We start from the raw sequence: 12,398 nt of genomic DNA on the forward strand, positions 1-12,398 counted from the left end.
TTTTTTATTTTGTATGGGTATATAAATGAAATAAAATTTTAACAAATTCTGAAAAATAGGACCTTTTGAAAAATTTTATAAAATTTTGAAAATTTCTAGTAATTTTATTCAAATAAGTTAATTTATTTTGGAAATTTTAAAACATTAAAAAATGAAATTTCTTGTTTAAATTTATCAATTTTACTATTTCAACCGATGGCTGATTTATTTTTATAAATATATATATATATATATATATATATATATATATATATATATATATATAAATTTTTCACTTACATTCTAAGTTAGGATAATTTAATAGAGCTATAATTTAATAGAGGATAATTTAATAGAGCTATAATTTAATAGAGCTATATTTATGATGTAGATATGCATCAAATATAAATTTTATTTAAAAGAATAAAAATAATAGATAAAAATAATGTTAAAACAAACAAACAAAACCCAGACTCAATCCAATTTCATAACAATCTTATCAAAGTGGAAGCTTCCTCCTAAACACGTCGCACCAGGCTATGGTAGAAAAGTCCAATAACTTAGGTCACATAGACCCGTAGTCAATACGATATTGGAAAACATTACCCTATAAATATCTCCACTGCCTCAATCCCTCTGCTCACATCAAACTTCCCTCTCATCCTTGGGAAATGGAGTCCTTAGCTATGGGAAAAAAGCTACTAACATCTGTTCTCGTAGGACTAGTAGTTGCTTCAGCTATTACCCAAACCGTGTTGGCTCAAAACTGTGGCTGTGCGCCAAACTTGTGTTGCAGTCAACATGGTTATTGCGGTCAGGGTAACGATTACTGTGGCACTGGTTGCAAAGAAGGCCCTTGTTTCTCCAAGTCTCCCACTGGTGCTTCAGTTGCCTCCATTGTTTCACCTCAGTTCTTCAACGGGATAATCAACCAAGCTCGTGCGGATTGTGCAGGCAAGAAATTCTATACACGACAAGCTTTCCTGACTGCACTTGATTCCTTTCCCGATTTCGGAAAATTGGGTTCTGATGTTGAATCCAAGCGTGAGATTGCTGCATTCTTCGCCCATGCCACCCATGAGACTGAATGTAAAGCTCTTTTTCCTTTGAACTAAACCACGGATTCGAAGCTCATTATATAGTCTTAAATCTGATGTCTTTGCATATATTCCTATATTTGCAGTCTTTTGCTATACAGAAGAGCAGGATAAAAGTAATAGCTACTGTGAAGCCAATCCAAAGTTCCCATGTGCACCAGGGAAGTCCTACCACGGTCGAGGACCGCTTCAGCTTACAGGGAATACTAACTACGGGAACGCAGGGAATGCTTTGAAGCTGGACTTATTGAAAAATCCTGAAATGGTGGCCAATGATCCTGTTGTCTCATTTAAGGGTTCATTATGGTACTGGATGACCGCTGTCCGCCCCGTCATCGGCCAAGGGTTCGGAGCAACCATCAAAGCCATCAATGGCAGGCTTGAATGTGGTGTTCCAGCTGCACAAGACAAAGTTCAGCGTCGAATTCGGTTTTACACCGATTATTGTAAACAATTGGGGGTTGATCCTGGACCCAGTCTGTCTTGTTAGAGTTTTAGCGATATTTTCAGCTGTTTTTCAAGCAGTATAATATGAACAATTAGGGGATTAAAGGCTACTGATGCTGTTGAGTAGCATTTGGTTTTCCCAGAATAAATTTACTGTAGGGTTCCATTTTAAGAGACCTGCTATAGAATAAAATAAAGGGAAATTTATGTGTTTTTTTATACATTTGCCCTACTATGCGTCCTTTTTTCTTAATATACTTAAATTAAATATAAATAATATAGCAATGTAATAAAATCGACAAACAATTTTCTTTTACTTGATAGATAGATAATGTTTCTAAGTTAATAATTGGTTTAGTTAAAGTAAAATTTCAACACGCATTTAGTAATTAGATCTGGGGCCGCTTTATATGGGTTTTTATTTTCATTGCAGTAAATTTAGTTTTTTAGGTCTACAATATTATTATAATATTTAATTTTATTGTTATCGTTACTTTTACAATTTATTATAGATAAATATACTGCCCATCTGAAAGGACTCTTGAAAAGTTATACAAATAACTCATTACAGCTTTTCATAAGTTTTCTTGTATTTGTAAATGAATTACCTTAAAAAATATGAAAAACAAATTCCATCATTTTTATATTCTCTCATATTTTTGTTATTTATTCATAATTTCTAACATAATTTTTAATAATTATTAATAATCCCTCATAATTTTAGTATTTTCCCATAATTTTAGTATTTTCTCGTAAGCCATGCCATTAGAATTTTTAGTATGCTTTCAAAATAAAATGTTGACTTGAAAAATCAATTTTGATATAAAAGAAATATTTTTGCATAATAATAAAATTTGTTTTATATATACTATAAAATAAAAATTAAAAAATAAAGTAAATTTTATAAGAAGAATCAATATTTGGTAGTCTCTTATAATTTTGGTACTTCATCATATTTTTGATACTCACATCATATTTTTTAATATTCTCTCGTGTTTTTAGTACTCCAATAATTATGAGGAAAAACCCAAAAATAAAAGATTCACCAAAAAAAAACATTACGAACTACCAAAAATACAAGGGAATATTATAGGATACCAAATTTGATTCGTCTTACTAAATATGTTTCATTTATTTAATTTTACTTTTTAAAAAAATTATCATGAAATATATTTTCCCTTACAAAATTTAGCATGAAAATAATAATTTAAAAGTTACCAAAATTTTCTTTACATCATCCTATTAAAATTTCTTAATATTTAACTTTAATATTTTTACTCCAAAATTATATCTCATCACAAATCATCATTTCCAAACCATATAAAAATTGAGGGTATACTAAAAAAATACGAGGAAATATAAAAAATTTTGAGGAAATACTAAAAGAAAGTAGAAAATAACATGAGAAGCCACAAAAAAATTATAAGGTAACACCAAAAAAATCTGAGAAAGTAGCAAAAAAACCCTCGACAATCAGAAAAAAAAAACATGACGGAAGTAGTACCAAATTCATCATTATCCTTCTCATGTCCAACTTCGAATTAGCTCCACAAGATGTTGTTTTCTTCAAATCGAGGTAATGTCTTGACTTATTGTGATTAGATTAAGGTTTTTTTTTTTATTTCAGAATTTAATTGAGTGTGTTGAGAGTTTTTAAGATTTAAAGCTTTTTAATCAAATCTTAATTCAACAATGGTGAAATCCGAAATAATAAGTAAACCTACAGTTTTTTATTGATTTCTAATATATTTTTAACTAAATATAAGATATTTGAATTCAATTTAATGGATCCGTGATGAATTTTCAAGAATTTCAATTCCCCCCTTTTATACGTTCATACAGACTTGATTTTTTAGAGAATTTAAATTTGTAAGATTAGGTAAAATTAAAGGTTTATATTTGCAATAATAGGTTAAATAAGATGTTTAGAAACTTAATTAAGGTTAGGAACATAAATTGAGTGAGGAAACCTCAAATTTCAACAAAATGAGTTGATTTTCGGTACGAGAAAAGTGACCTTAGAGTAGTGATTTTGCTACTATATTTTTTAAGGTTGTTAATAATGTGTCTATAATGTATTTAATGTGAATGCAAAGTGTCAGACTCGTCGGGAGCTTCTACGAGCAAGGCAAAAAGGAAAGAAAAGCTCGTTTGAGATTGTTGTGTGCAAGGCATTGACTAGGTGAGTGATTGAAACTGTGGCTCTTAGGCACGATTCCTAAGGTTGAATAGGAGCTTAGGTTGGTCTAATAACCTAATCTAAGCTTCGAGAGTAAGTATTTCTACTTGACCTATGTACTATTAAATTCGATGTTTGTTTATTGTGATATGTGAATCATGTGAAATATTACGCATGTGTTATGTGTAAATGACAATCATTGATAAGTGCTTGTTGGTTTTGTGTGCACTTGAATAATTTAATATGATTATGGCTCTTTTGAGCAATTTTGATAGCATTTGAGAGTGCATTAAAAGTGTTGAGAAATTGATTGAGAAAGTATTGTTAACAGGTGAAAGTTTGTATAAAATGATGAGTGAATATGTGTGTAAGTGGATATGTTGGCATTGTGATTATTTGGAACCATTGGATTTCATTGGCATATCATAAGATTGTGAGTAATAACCATTTTTATTATGTGTTAAGGCATTATGGCCTGGAGATAGCATTGGAGAGATAAGGAAATGTCGAGCGTAACTCCATCATCGTAGATAGCGTGATATGTTTAGAGAGTATGAGCATTCATGCTATACTTACATGGAGATAACATTCAACTTTATGAGTCATGAGGAGTGTTTGGAGATCTGCTCATCTAATGCATTACTGATTATATATGTTCCACGTCACATTATGCCAATATATCATTGTGTTTGCTTTGTGATATGTTTGATGCTATGCCATGGTTGCATTATTTAGCATGTTTTTTTTCAACTATGGATTTTATGTCTAATTGTGGCAATTCTTTGTACACTCACTGGGCTTTAAGCTCACACTCCTTACTTTACCTTAGAAATAAATAGTTCATGGGTTTGCGAGGAGGGTGGCAAATTGGTGATCCATCATTGCAAGGCATTTTTTTAGAGTATGTGGGTTGAGCTTTTAAACTCTAAAGTGAAGGCAATGTGGGTCGTTCCAAGGGTTTAGTACTGGAATTAGACTTTGACTTAGACTTTTTAAATAAAAAATTCAACATTTTGTAAATTTGACATTTCGAACTATTTAATTTTTATTTTTTGGGATTTTGAATGTTTTAATTGTTTGTTTGATTGCTTGTCAGGATGGTTTTATTACTAATTTAATGTGATGATAATCATTTGAGCTAACAATTTTTTTCGCAGCTAAAGGAGGCCGCCGAGTATTAAGGTACGCCCTATACTTTCTAATTGTGTGAATGAAATAATTAATTTAGAAAAACATGCACTTAGGACTAATTCCTATATGAAATATTCTACAAATGTGTGGTGTGTATAGTTGGTTGATGTGGTTTGTAAAGTTTTAAATAGAGAGTTACCTCGATGGCTAATGTGACATTCGAAATTCGGGTTGGACCATCCCGATCAAGTTTGAGGTGTCACATATACCAATTTTTGTTTGTCTTAGAATGTTTTTCATTTATTTAATTTTTCATATTTTTAAAAATTATCATGAAATATGAATTTTTCAGTACCAATTTTAGCATTAAAATTATAATTTCACATTACCATTTTTTCCGTTACAACATCTCATTGAAATTTCTTAATATTTAAAATAATATTTTTATTTACTCCAAAATTATATATCATACCAAACCTTTCTTTCGAAACAATACAAAAATTATGATAGAATATAAATAAATATGAGAAAGTACAAAAACTTAGATGTATAAAAGATTATTAGAGAATACCAAAAATATGAGGAAGTACCAAAAATTATGATCGGATATCAAAAGTTATGAGGGATACCCAAAAATATGAGGATGCATAGTAAAATTATGAGGAAAACTAAAAATATTAAAAAGTACCAAAACTTATGAGAGAATTCCATAAAACATGAGGAAGTATTAAAAATGAGGATGTACCAATAAATTTGAGAAAGTAAAAAAAAATGAGGATGTAAAAATATAATGATGTACCAAAAATATGAGAGAATACAAAAAAAAAAATGAAGGAATACTAAAAATATTGAGAAGTACTAAATATTATGAGAGAATATCATAAAGCCTGATGAAGTACCAAAAATGAGAAGGGACAAAAATTATGAGAGAATATTAAAAAATACGAAAATGTACAAAAAAATATGAGGAAGTATAAAAACTTATGAGAGAATACCAAATAACATAAGAAGATACCAAAATTGTAAGGGATGCCAATTTTGGTTTGTCTCAATAATTTTTTCGTTTTCTTAAATTATCATGAAATATAATTTTTTTCCGTACCAATTTTTAGTATTAAAAATTATAATTTAACATTTTTTTTTTTCGCTACAAAATCTCAATGAAATTTCTTTATGTTTATGTAACGACTCAAATTTTACAGTTATTGGAAAAGTTTATTTTCGGGTCTCCGTTTCTGAAAAATGGATTCTTAAATATTTATTAAAAATATTTACGAAGCTAATTGAGTGATTAATTAGAGTTTAATAAGGTGAATTAGCTTAAATTGAGGCTAAATAGGTATATGGATTAAATTGAATAAAGTGTGAAAGTTGAATTATAGATTAAAAGAAAATATAAAGGACGAAAATGAGAATTATCCATTTATCCTAATTTAGGCGGCAAAAGATGGAAAAATCTTAGATTTTTCTTAGAATAATTAATTTATTATTATTAGGGTTATTATTTAATTGATATTAAATTATTATATTATTAAATAAATTAAAATAGTGACAAATGTGTGGTAATAAAAATATACATGTGTAATAAATATTATATATACATTGTAATACATGTATGTATTTACTTCTTAAATAAAGTAAATAAATAAATAAATTAAAGAAAGACAAATGCGTGATGATGATTTGATACAAATGTGTTAATAAAAATACATATATTTGTAATACTTGTATTTAGTTATTAAATAGATAATTATTAAGTAAAAGATATTTATTAATTAAATAATTATATTATAAGATTTTTATGTAATAAATAAATTAAATTATGACAAATGTATGGTTATAAATAAATACATATGTACTAATAATATACATATATATATATATATAAATAATAAATAAGTATTACTAATTAAGTATAAATAATATATATATATATATATATATATATATAATAGTTTAATGCAAATAAAAGAAAGAAAAAGAAGGAGAGAAACAGAATAGAAGAAATGAAACAGAGAAGGAAGGAAAAAAAGAAAGGAAAGAAGAAAAGGGAAAATTGAGGGTTTGAAGTTTGAAGTTTAAATAGGTAAGTCAATTTAGCCCTTTTTACTTATTTTTGATGTTTTAAAAGCCTTAGAATAAGGTTTTGATGGAATTAAGTTGATATTTTGGAAGATATTAGATTTCTAAACATGGTTTATGTTGAATAAAATGATGAATTAGGGATTAAATTGATGGAAATTCAAGTTAGAAGTGACATAAAGATTGAATTGTAAAGTAATTTATATGTTTTATGCTTTAGGGACTAAATTGAAAGAAATTCAAAATTATGGATTTATGGAGAAATTAGAGACTTGAAATTTGGTTTTAAGTGATAGTTGAGTGAAAAATAGAGAATAAATTGTAAAGAAAACAAGTTAGTTTGAATTGGGATTAAGTTACAAGTTATGTAAATATTGAGTTGAAATTGGAGTAAATAAAATAAAATTGTATATTGATGAATTTTTAATTGTTTTAATTTCCGTAGCTAACATTGTGCCGGAAATTTCGACTAAGCAAGAAAAAGGCAAAGTCGATGAGGGTTAGCTCAGAAATTATGGTTTGTATTTCTATAATCCGAACCTAGTTATTAATTGTTATATTTTTATTCAATGCATTTAGTAAATGTTGAAGTGAGAATTATTGTGTTTATAATGGAAATGGATTAATTTGGTATGTGATGAATTTATATTGATTGAATTAAATTGAATTAAATATTATAAATATATATATGTGTGAATATGATATTGTGCAATTATGATAATTGAATTTTGGGTAAATGTTATGATAAATAATTAAGATGTGAATTATTTGTATTGTGTCTTTATAATTGAAATGAATTGATTTAGTATGTGATAAATTTATCAAATTTATATGAATATATGTGATTGATGTGGAAATTAAATATTGAATGTACGTTATATTAGAAAATATATTGGATAGAAATATGATGAAATTAGTATGAATAAGTGACTATTATGAAATAGAATATTTGTTATTGAAAAGTGAATTGAATACCCTATTAACTGTATCGGGTTAGTCGGATATAGTTGGCATACTATAGGATTGGAAGTGTTTAGGGATACCTCAACCTTGAGTCGATGAGGCACTATAAGTGTCGTACTATTACTTCGACTTCGAGTCGATGAGGCACCATGTGTGTCATACTGCTACTGTTACATCGGTTTAATCCGATGAGGTACTAAGTAATGTATCAGAATCATTACTTGGCAAAGCCGATGAGGCACTTGAAAAGCCGTCTTGGTGTATCTTGGTTGGATCCGTGTATCCGTCAATGTCCGAGTCATGTTAATAGGGGTAAATAAAAATATTGAATGACTGATTTCTTTAATGATTGATTGTTACTGAATAATAAAGATAAATTAACTGTTACCGAAAAATACTGACTGTTATTGAAATGGATAAGTACAGAACACTGATTGAGAAGTGAATAGTTGAATATAGTTTATTGATATTAAACAGGGAACTAAAGTATGACTGAGACAAATGAATTATATACCTCTGAATTAGATAAAAGTGAATAATATTATTGTTTAAATGACTTGTGAATAAATCATGGAAAGCTATACAGGTTAGTAAGTGAAAAGAATGGAATAAGTTATAAAGAATTTATCTATGAATTAAATAATTGAATAATTGTAATTGTATATGATTTTAAGTATTTATTATATATTTTCATTTCATTAAGTGTTCGGATTATAGAAATACCATTGAGTTCATACTCAGCGTACGGTTTGTTTCTGTACGCAGGTTAAGTTAAAGCTACAACGTAGAATCAACATCCCAGGCCGATCCCAAATTCAATGAGGTAAAACATGTTAATAGTTGGTAATGACATGTACCTAGGATATTTTATGTGTGTGTATTTTGAATTGTCAATGTATTGATGAAATATAGAGAATTAGGTTTGGTAATGGTATAAAATAGGATTTGGCTTAATAGGTATAAATTTGAATTATTTGATAATTTGTTAAATTTGTGATAAGTGTAAATAATTATTTTAATTAATAATCGTAAATGAACTGTACTGATTGGCAATGCACCGTAATCCTATTCCGGGGACAGATGAGGGTTAGGGGGTGTTACAGTTTAAAAATAAATTTTTATCTATTCCAAAATTATATCTCATATCAAACCTTCTTTTCAAAACAATACCAAAAATTATGAGAAATTACCAAAAAATCGAAGGGAATACCAATAATTACAAATATATACCAATTATTATGAGAAAATACCAAAAATTATGATATACCATTTATGGACTTGTAGCTTGTTCAATAGGTAGCTAAGAAGCTCACAAAAGAACCTCTGTAATTTTTTAAAGGTGACATGTAATATCCCGTTTTTTAGTGATATTGGAAACAGTGATTTTGGGACTACAATTTCGATGTGTCAGTCTGTAAATATTAAATAATTAATATTTACGAAGTCATCAAGGTTGTATGAAATTCTGGTGAAGAAATTTTAATGTTTAGTTGATTAATTGGGTAAAAAGGATTAAATTGTGATGGATGCAAAATTTGATGTTTAATTAATAAAAGGGATTTGATGGATTATATGCCAAATGAGTTGGGCCTATGAAGGAATTAGACCATAGTGGATATTGATGGACGATTAAGGACTTTTAAGATGTTAAATGGTATGTTTATTTACAAGGGTAAAAATTGTAATTAGAATAATTAAACTAAGGAATAATAAAAACAAAATTTCCATCATCTTCTAAAAGGGTTCACCACTGAAACTAAGGGGAAAATCTCCATTGTTGGGAGTTCTAAATCCGGCCTTTATAAATCCCTTGCATGTAAGCTTGTTTTAAAGTCGTTTCTTATAAATTTTATATTTTTAAAATCGTTACAACTAGGTTCAGTTAACCCGTACTTTTATTTTTGAAACTGTCAAAGTTTTTGAATGTGACCATTGATGAACCCTTGTTGTTTATGATGTTAAAGCTTTAATTTAAAGTAATGGTGGTTGTTCATGAGGAAATTGTTAAATAAATTTTTATGGTTTTTGAGCTAAAGCTAATTTGTTAAAATGTTAAAAGTAACATGCTACTCTTGTGAATATTGAGTTATTATGGACGGTATTGATATAGATAGATATTCGGCCTGTTTGAGTATTTAGCAAATTTTACTGACTTGGAGATTTTGAATTTAAGGATTAAATTATGTAGGATATAAAAGTTAAGGGTTACGTGTATTAAATTAATGTTGAATTGTATACTATCATTAAAACCCTGATAAACCTTAAATCATTTTTCAAATCTTCACAATAATAATAATATTGTAATTAGATTGCTAAATAAAATCGATTTAATTAATGAATGTTTTTCTTAAAAAAAAAAGTGATTTTTATACAAATCAACTAAAGTAAAAAGAATGTTTTTTCAGTATCACTTCGGTAATCAATATAACGTCTTCGACTTAGCCAAAAAATTCTAGGTCGGGTCGGTATCGCGATATCCATGGCAGTCTCAAAATGGGGAGTTCCTTTGGATGTTGGGTATCGTGACACCATTATAGGTGGTCTCTATTCTTTTCATTTCAGCACATTCAGGGATATCACGACTTCCCTGCATTGATATCGCAATACCCCTTATCAGTGATGTTCTTGTCCACGTTCGGACCACTTTTGACTCTCTACAACACTCAACCAACCGTTAAAGTCCTTATGACGCAATTGGTCCACTTGGGTCTAAAAAATGGGATTAAAGCACGTTAAACACTTACTAAAACACGAAACTAAAATTAAGTAAAAACTACTGAAAAGACATTCAAATTACTCGAGAACAAGTTTATTAAGTATAACGGGAAATCTAATTTGACGTATCAAATTACGGAAAATAAAAAAAGTACAAAAAAAAAAACTATAAGGAAATACTGAAAAAATATGTGAAAGTACAAAAAGATGAAAATGTATAAAAAATTATGAGAGAACACCAAATAACATGAGAGTTGATAAAAAAAAAATTGTAAGGGAATGGGTGATACAGTGGGTGAATGATCTTAGTTGCCAACATAATGAATTGGTGGATTCCGTGAACAAAAATATGGTTACAGCATGGCAAATATGAAAACACAGAAATCAAGCATGTTTTTCAGGTACCAAAACAAATCCTACTAAAGTCTTAAAATGTTTGAGCTAGTATTGGTTGTCCGTAACTATGGCATATCAATTTGCTAACAATTGAAAATAAGTTAACAACAAGCCATCGCTCGACTGTAAGTTGGTAAGTGATGTCGATCACCCTCCCACGATGAATCCCCTCATGGACGTTAGGAATAATTGTAGCATTGGTCTTTGCTTCATAGTCAATCATAAATATGATGGTAAAAATATTATAGAGGTTCATGTATTAAAAATTGAATTACATTTTTCTTCATCTATTCAATTAAAGGTAAATTAATCATTGTACATTAAATGAAATAGTAAATTAGTTATTTTTGTTAAAAATTTAATTTATTTATACTTGAAAATCGAGTAACTAAAATATAAGTCTAAATAAAGTTTAGGGACTATTGGTATAGTTTATGTTTTTTTCTTTACCAAAAGGGCTACTACTAGCTAAAATAAAACCAAATTACAGGACACCATTTTGCATACGAGAAACGCACAAAATGTCATCCAGTAGCTTGTTCCACGTTCCAGTTGAGGGTATGGCAACCTCCATCAGCCCAACATCCAAGAGCGATGATAACTTTGCCAAAAAATCAGCTACAACGTTTGCTTCAGGGTACACAAGGGATATACAGACCCATTGTCTACTACCCTAATATACTGCGTAAAAGTGCCAAATCTTCATGTTATTTAATTTCAAAATTTCTAATTTGCTAACTCTAAAGAAAACAAATTTGATTATAATATTTTTGAAAATGAAAATATGTGAAAATTTTTAAAATATGAAATCTTGTTTCTCTTATTTTCACTAAAATACTATTCATAGCATTGGAAAAATGAAATATAAACTTTAAATTTAATTAATAAATTCACCCAATTCAAAAAGGTAAAAAATATATTTTTTCAATAATTTTTAAAATTTGAGTCCATATAAATATAAACAATTTTAATTAAATTTCTCACGTATCAAATATGTTTGAAAACATATTTTATTTTTTACTATATTTTAAAAATAATAAATAAAAAATATTTTTAAAATAAAGATATTTTCGAAAACTAAACTGAGCTTTTCTTTTCTTTTTCATCATTCTAACTTTCCAACTAGACACTAGGAAAAAACATTTTCTTATCTTTCCAACCCTTTCCTTCAATGTTTTCTTTCAATCCTACGAAAATTCTTAATATTATTTTTAGAATAGGATCAAATCAATTCATCATAGAGGATTATCTAGAATTCTAGTTTAATAAGAGGGTTGAACTGATTAATTTATGAATTAATACGGATAAATTGAACCAATTAGAATAGTTTTCTCTATTTTTAATATTTTTTTGTAATTTTTAATTTTTAATAATTTATTCGACCAAATTGAAGATCTCTTCTCTACTAA

The 12,398-nt window shown here is 28.1% G+C and overlaps 1 protein-coding gene and 1 long non-coding RNA gene across 2 annotated transcripts; both read left to right on the forward strand.

Annotated features, from left to right (window-relative positions):
- Positions 1-584: 584 nt before the first annotated feature.
- LOC108486906 (endochitinase EP3-like) lies at positions 585-1,744 on the forward strand. Its single transcript, XM_017791069.2, has 2 exons — positions 585-1,068; positions 1,163-1,744. The coding sequence occupies exons 1-2, from the start codon at positions 651-653 to the stop codon at positions 1,564-1,566; spliced, it is 822 nt and encodes a 273-aa protein (XP_017646558.1). The 5' UTR covers positions 585-650; the 3' UTR covers positions 1,567-1,744.
- Positions 1,745-6,648: 4,904 nt separating this feature from the next.
- Positions 6,649-8,931, forward strand: LOC108486907 (uncharacterized). Its single transcript, XR_001871568.2, has 3 exons — positions 6,649-6,919; positions 7,361-7,432; positions 8,644-8,931. It is a non-coding gene; the product is annotated as an uncharacterized LOC108486907 (long non-coding RNA).
- Positions 8,932-12,398: the final 3,467 nt, after the last annotated feature.

The sequence above is a fragment of the Gossypium arboreum genome, chromosome 10 (genome assembly GCF_025698485.1).
Source record: "Gossypium arboreum isolate Shixiya-1 chromosome 10, ASM2569848v2, whole genome shotgun sequence".
Taxonomy (NCBI): domain Eukaryota; kingdom Viridiplantae; phylum Streptophyta; class Magnoliopsida; order Malvales; family Malvaceae; genus Gossypium; species Gossypium arboreum.

Coding starts and splice junctions, on each gene's coding strand:
- LOC108486906 (XM_017791069.2), top strand. CDS start 651: ATGGAGTCCTTAGCTATGGGAAAAAAGCTACTAACATCTGTTCTCGTA. Junction 1,069..1,162: donor TGCCACCCATGAGACTGAAT/GTAAAGCTCTTT, acceptor CTATATTTGCAG/TCTTTTGCTATACAGAAGAG.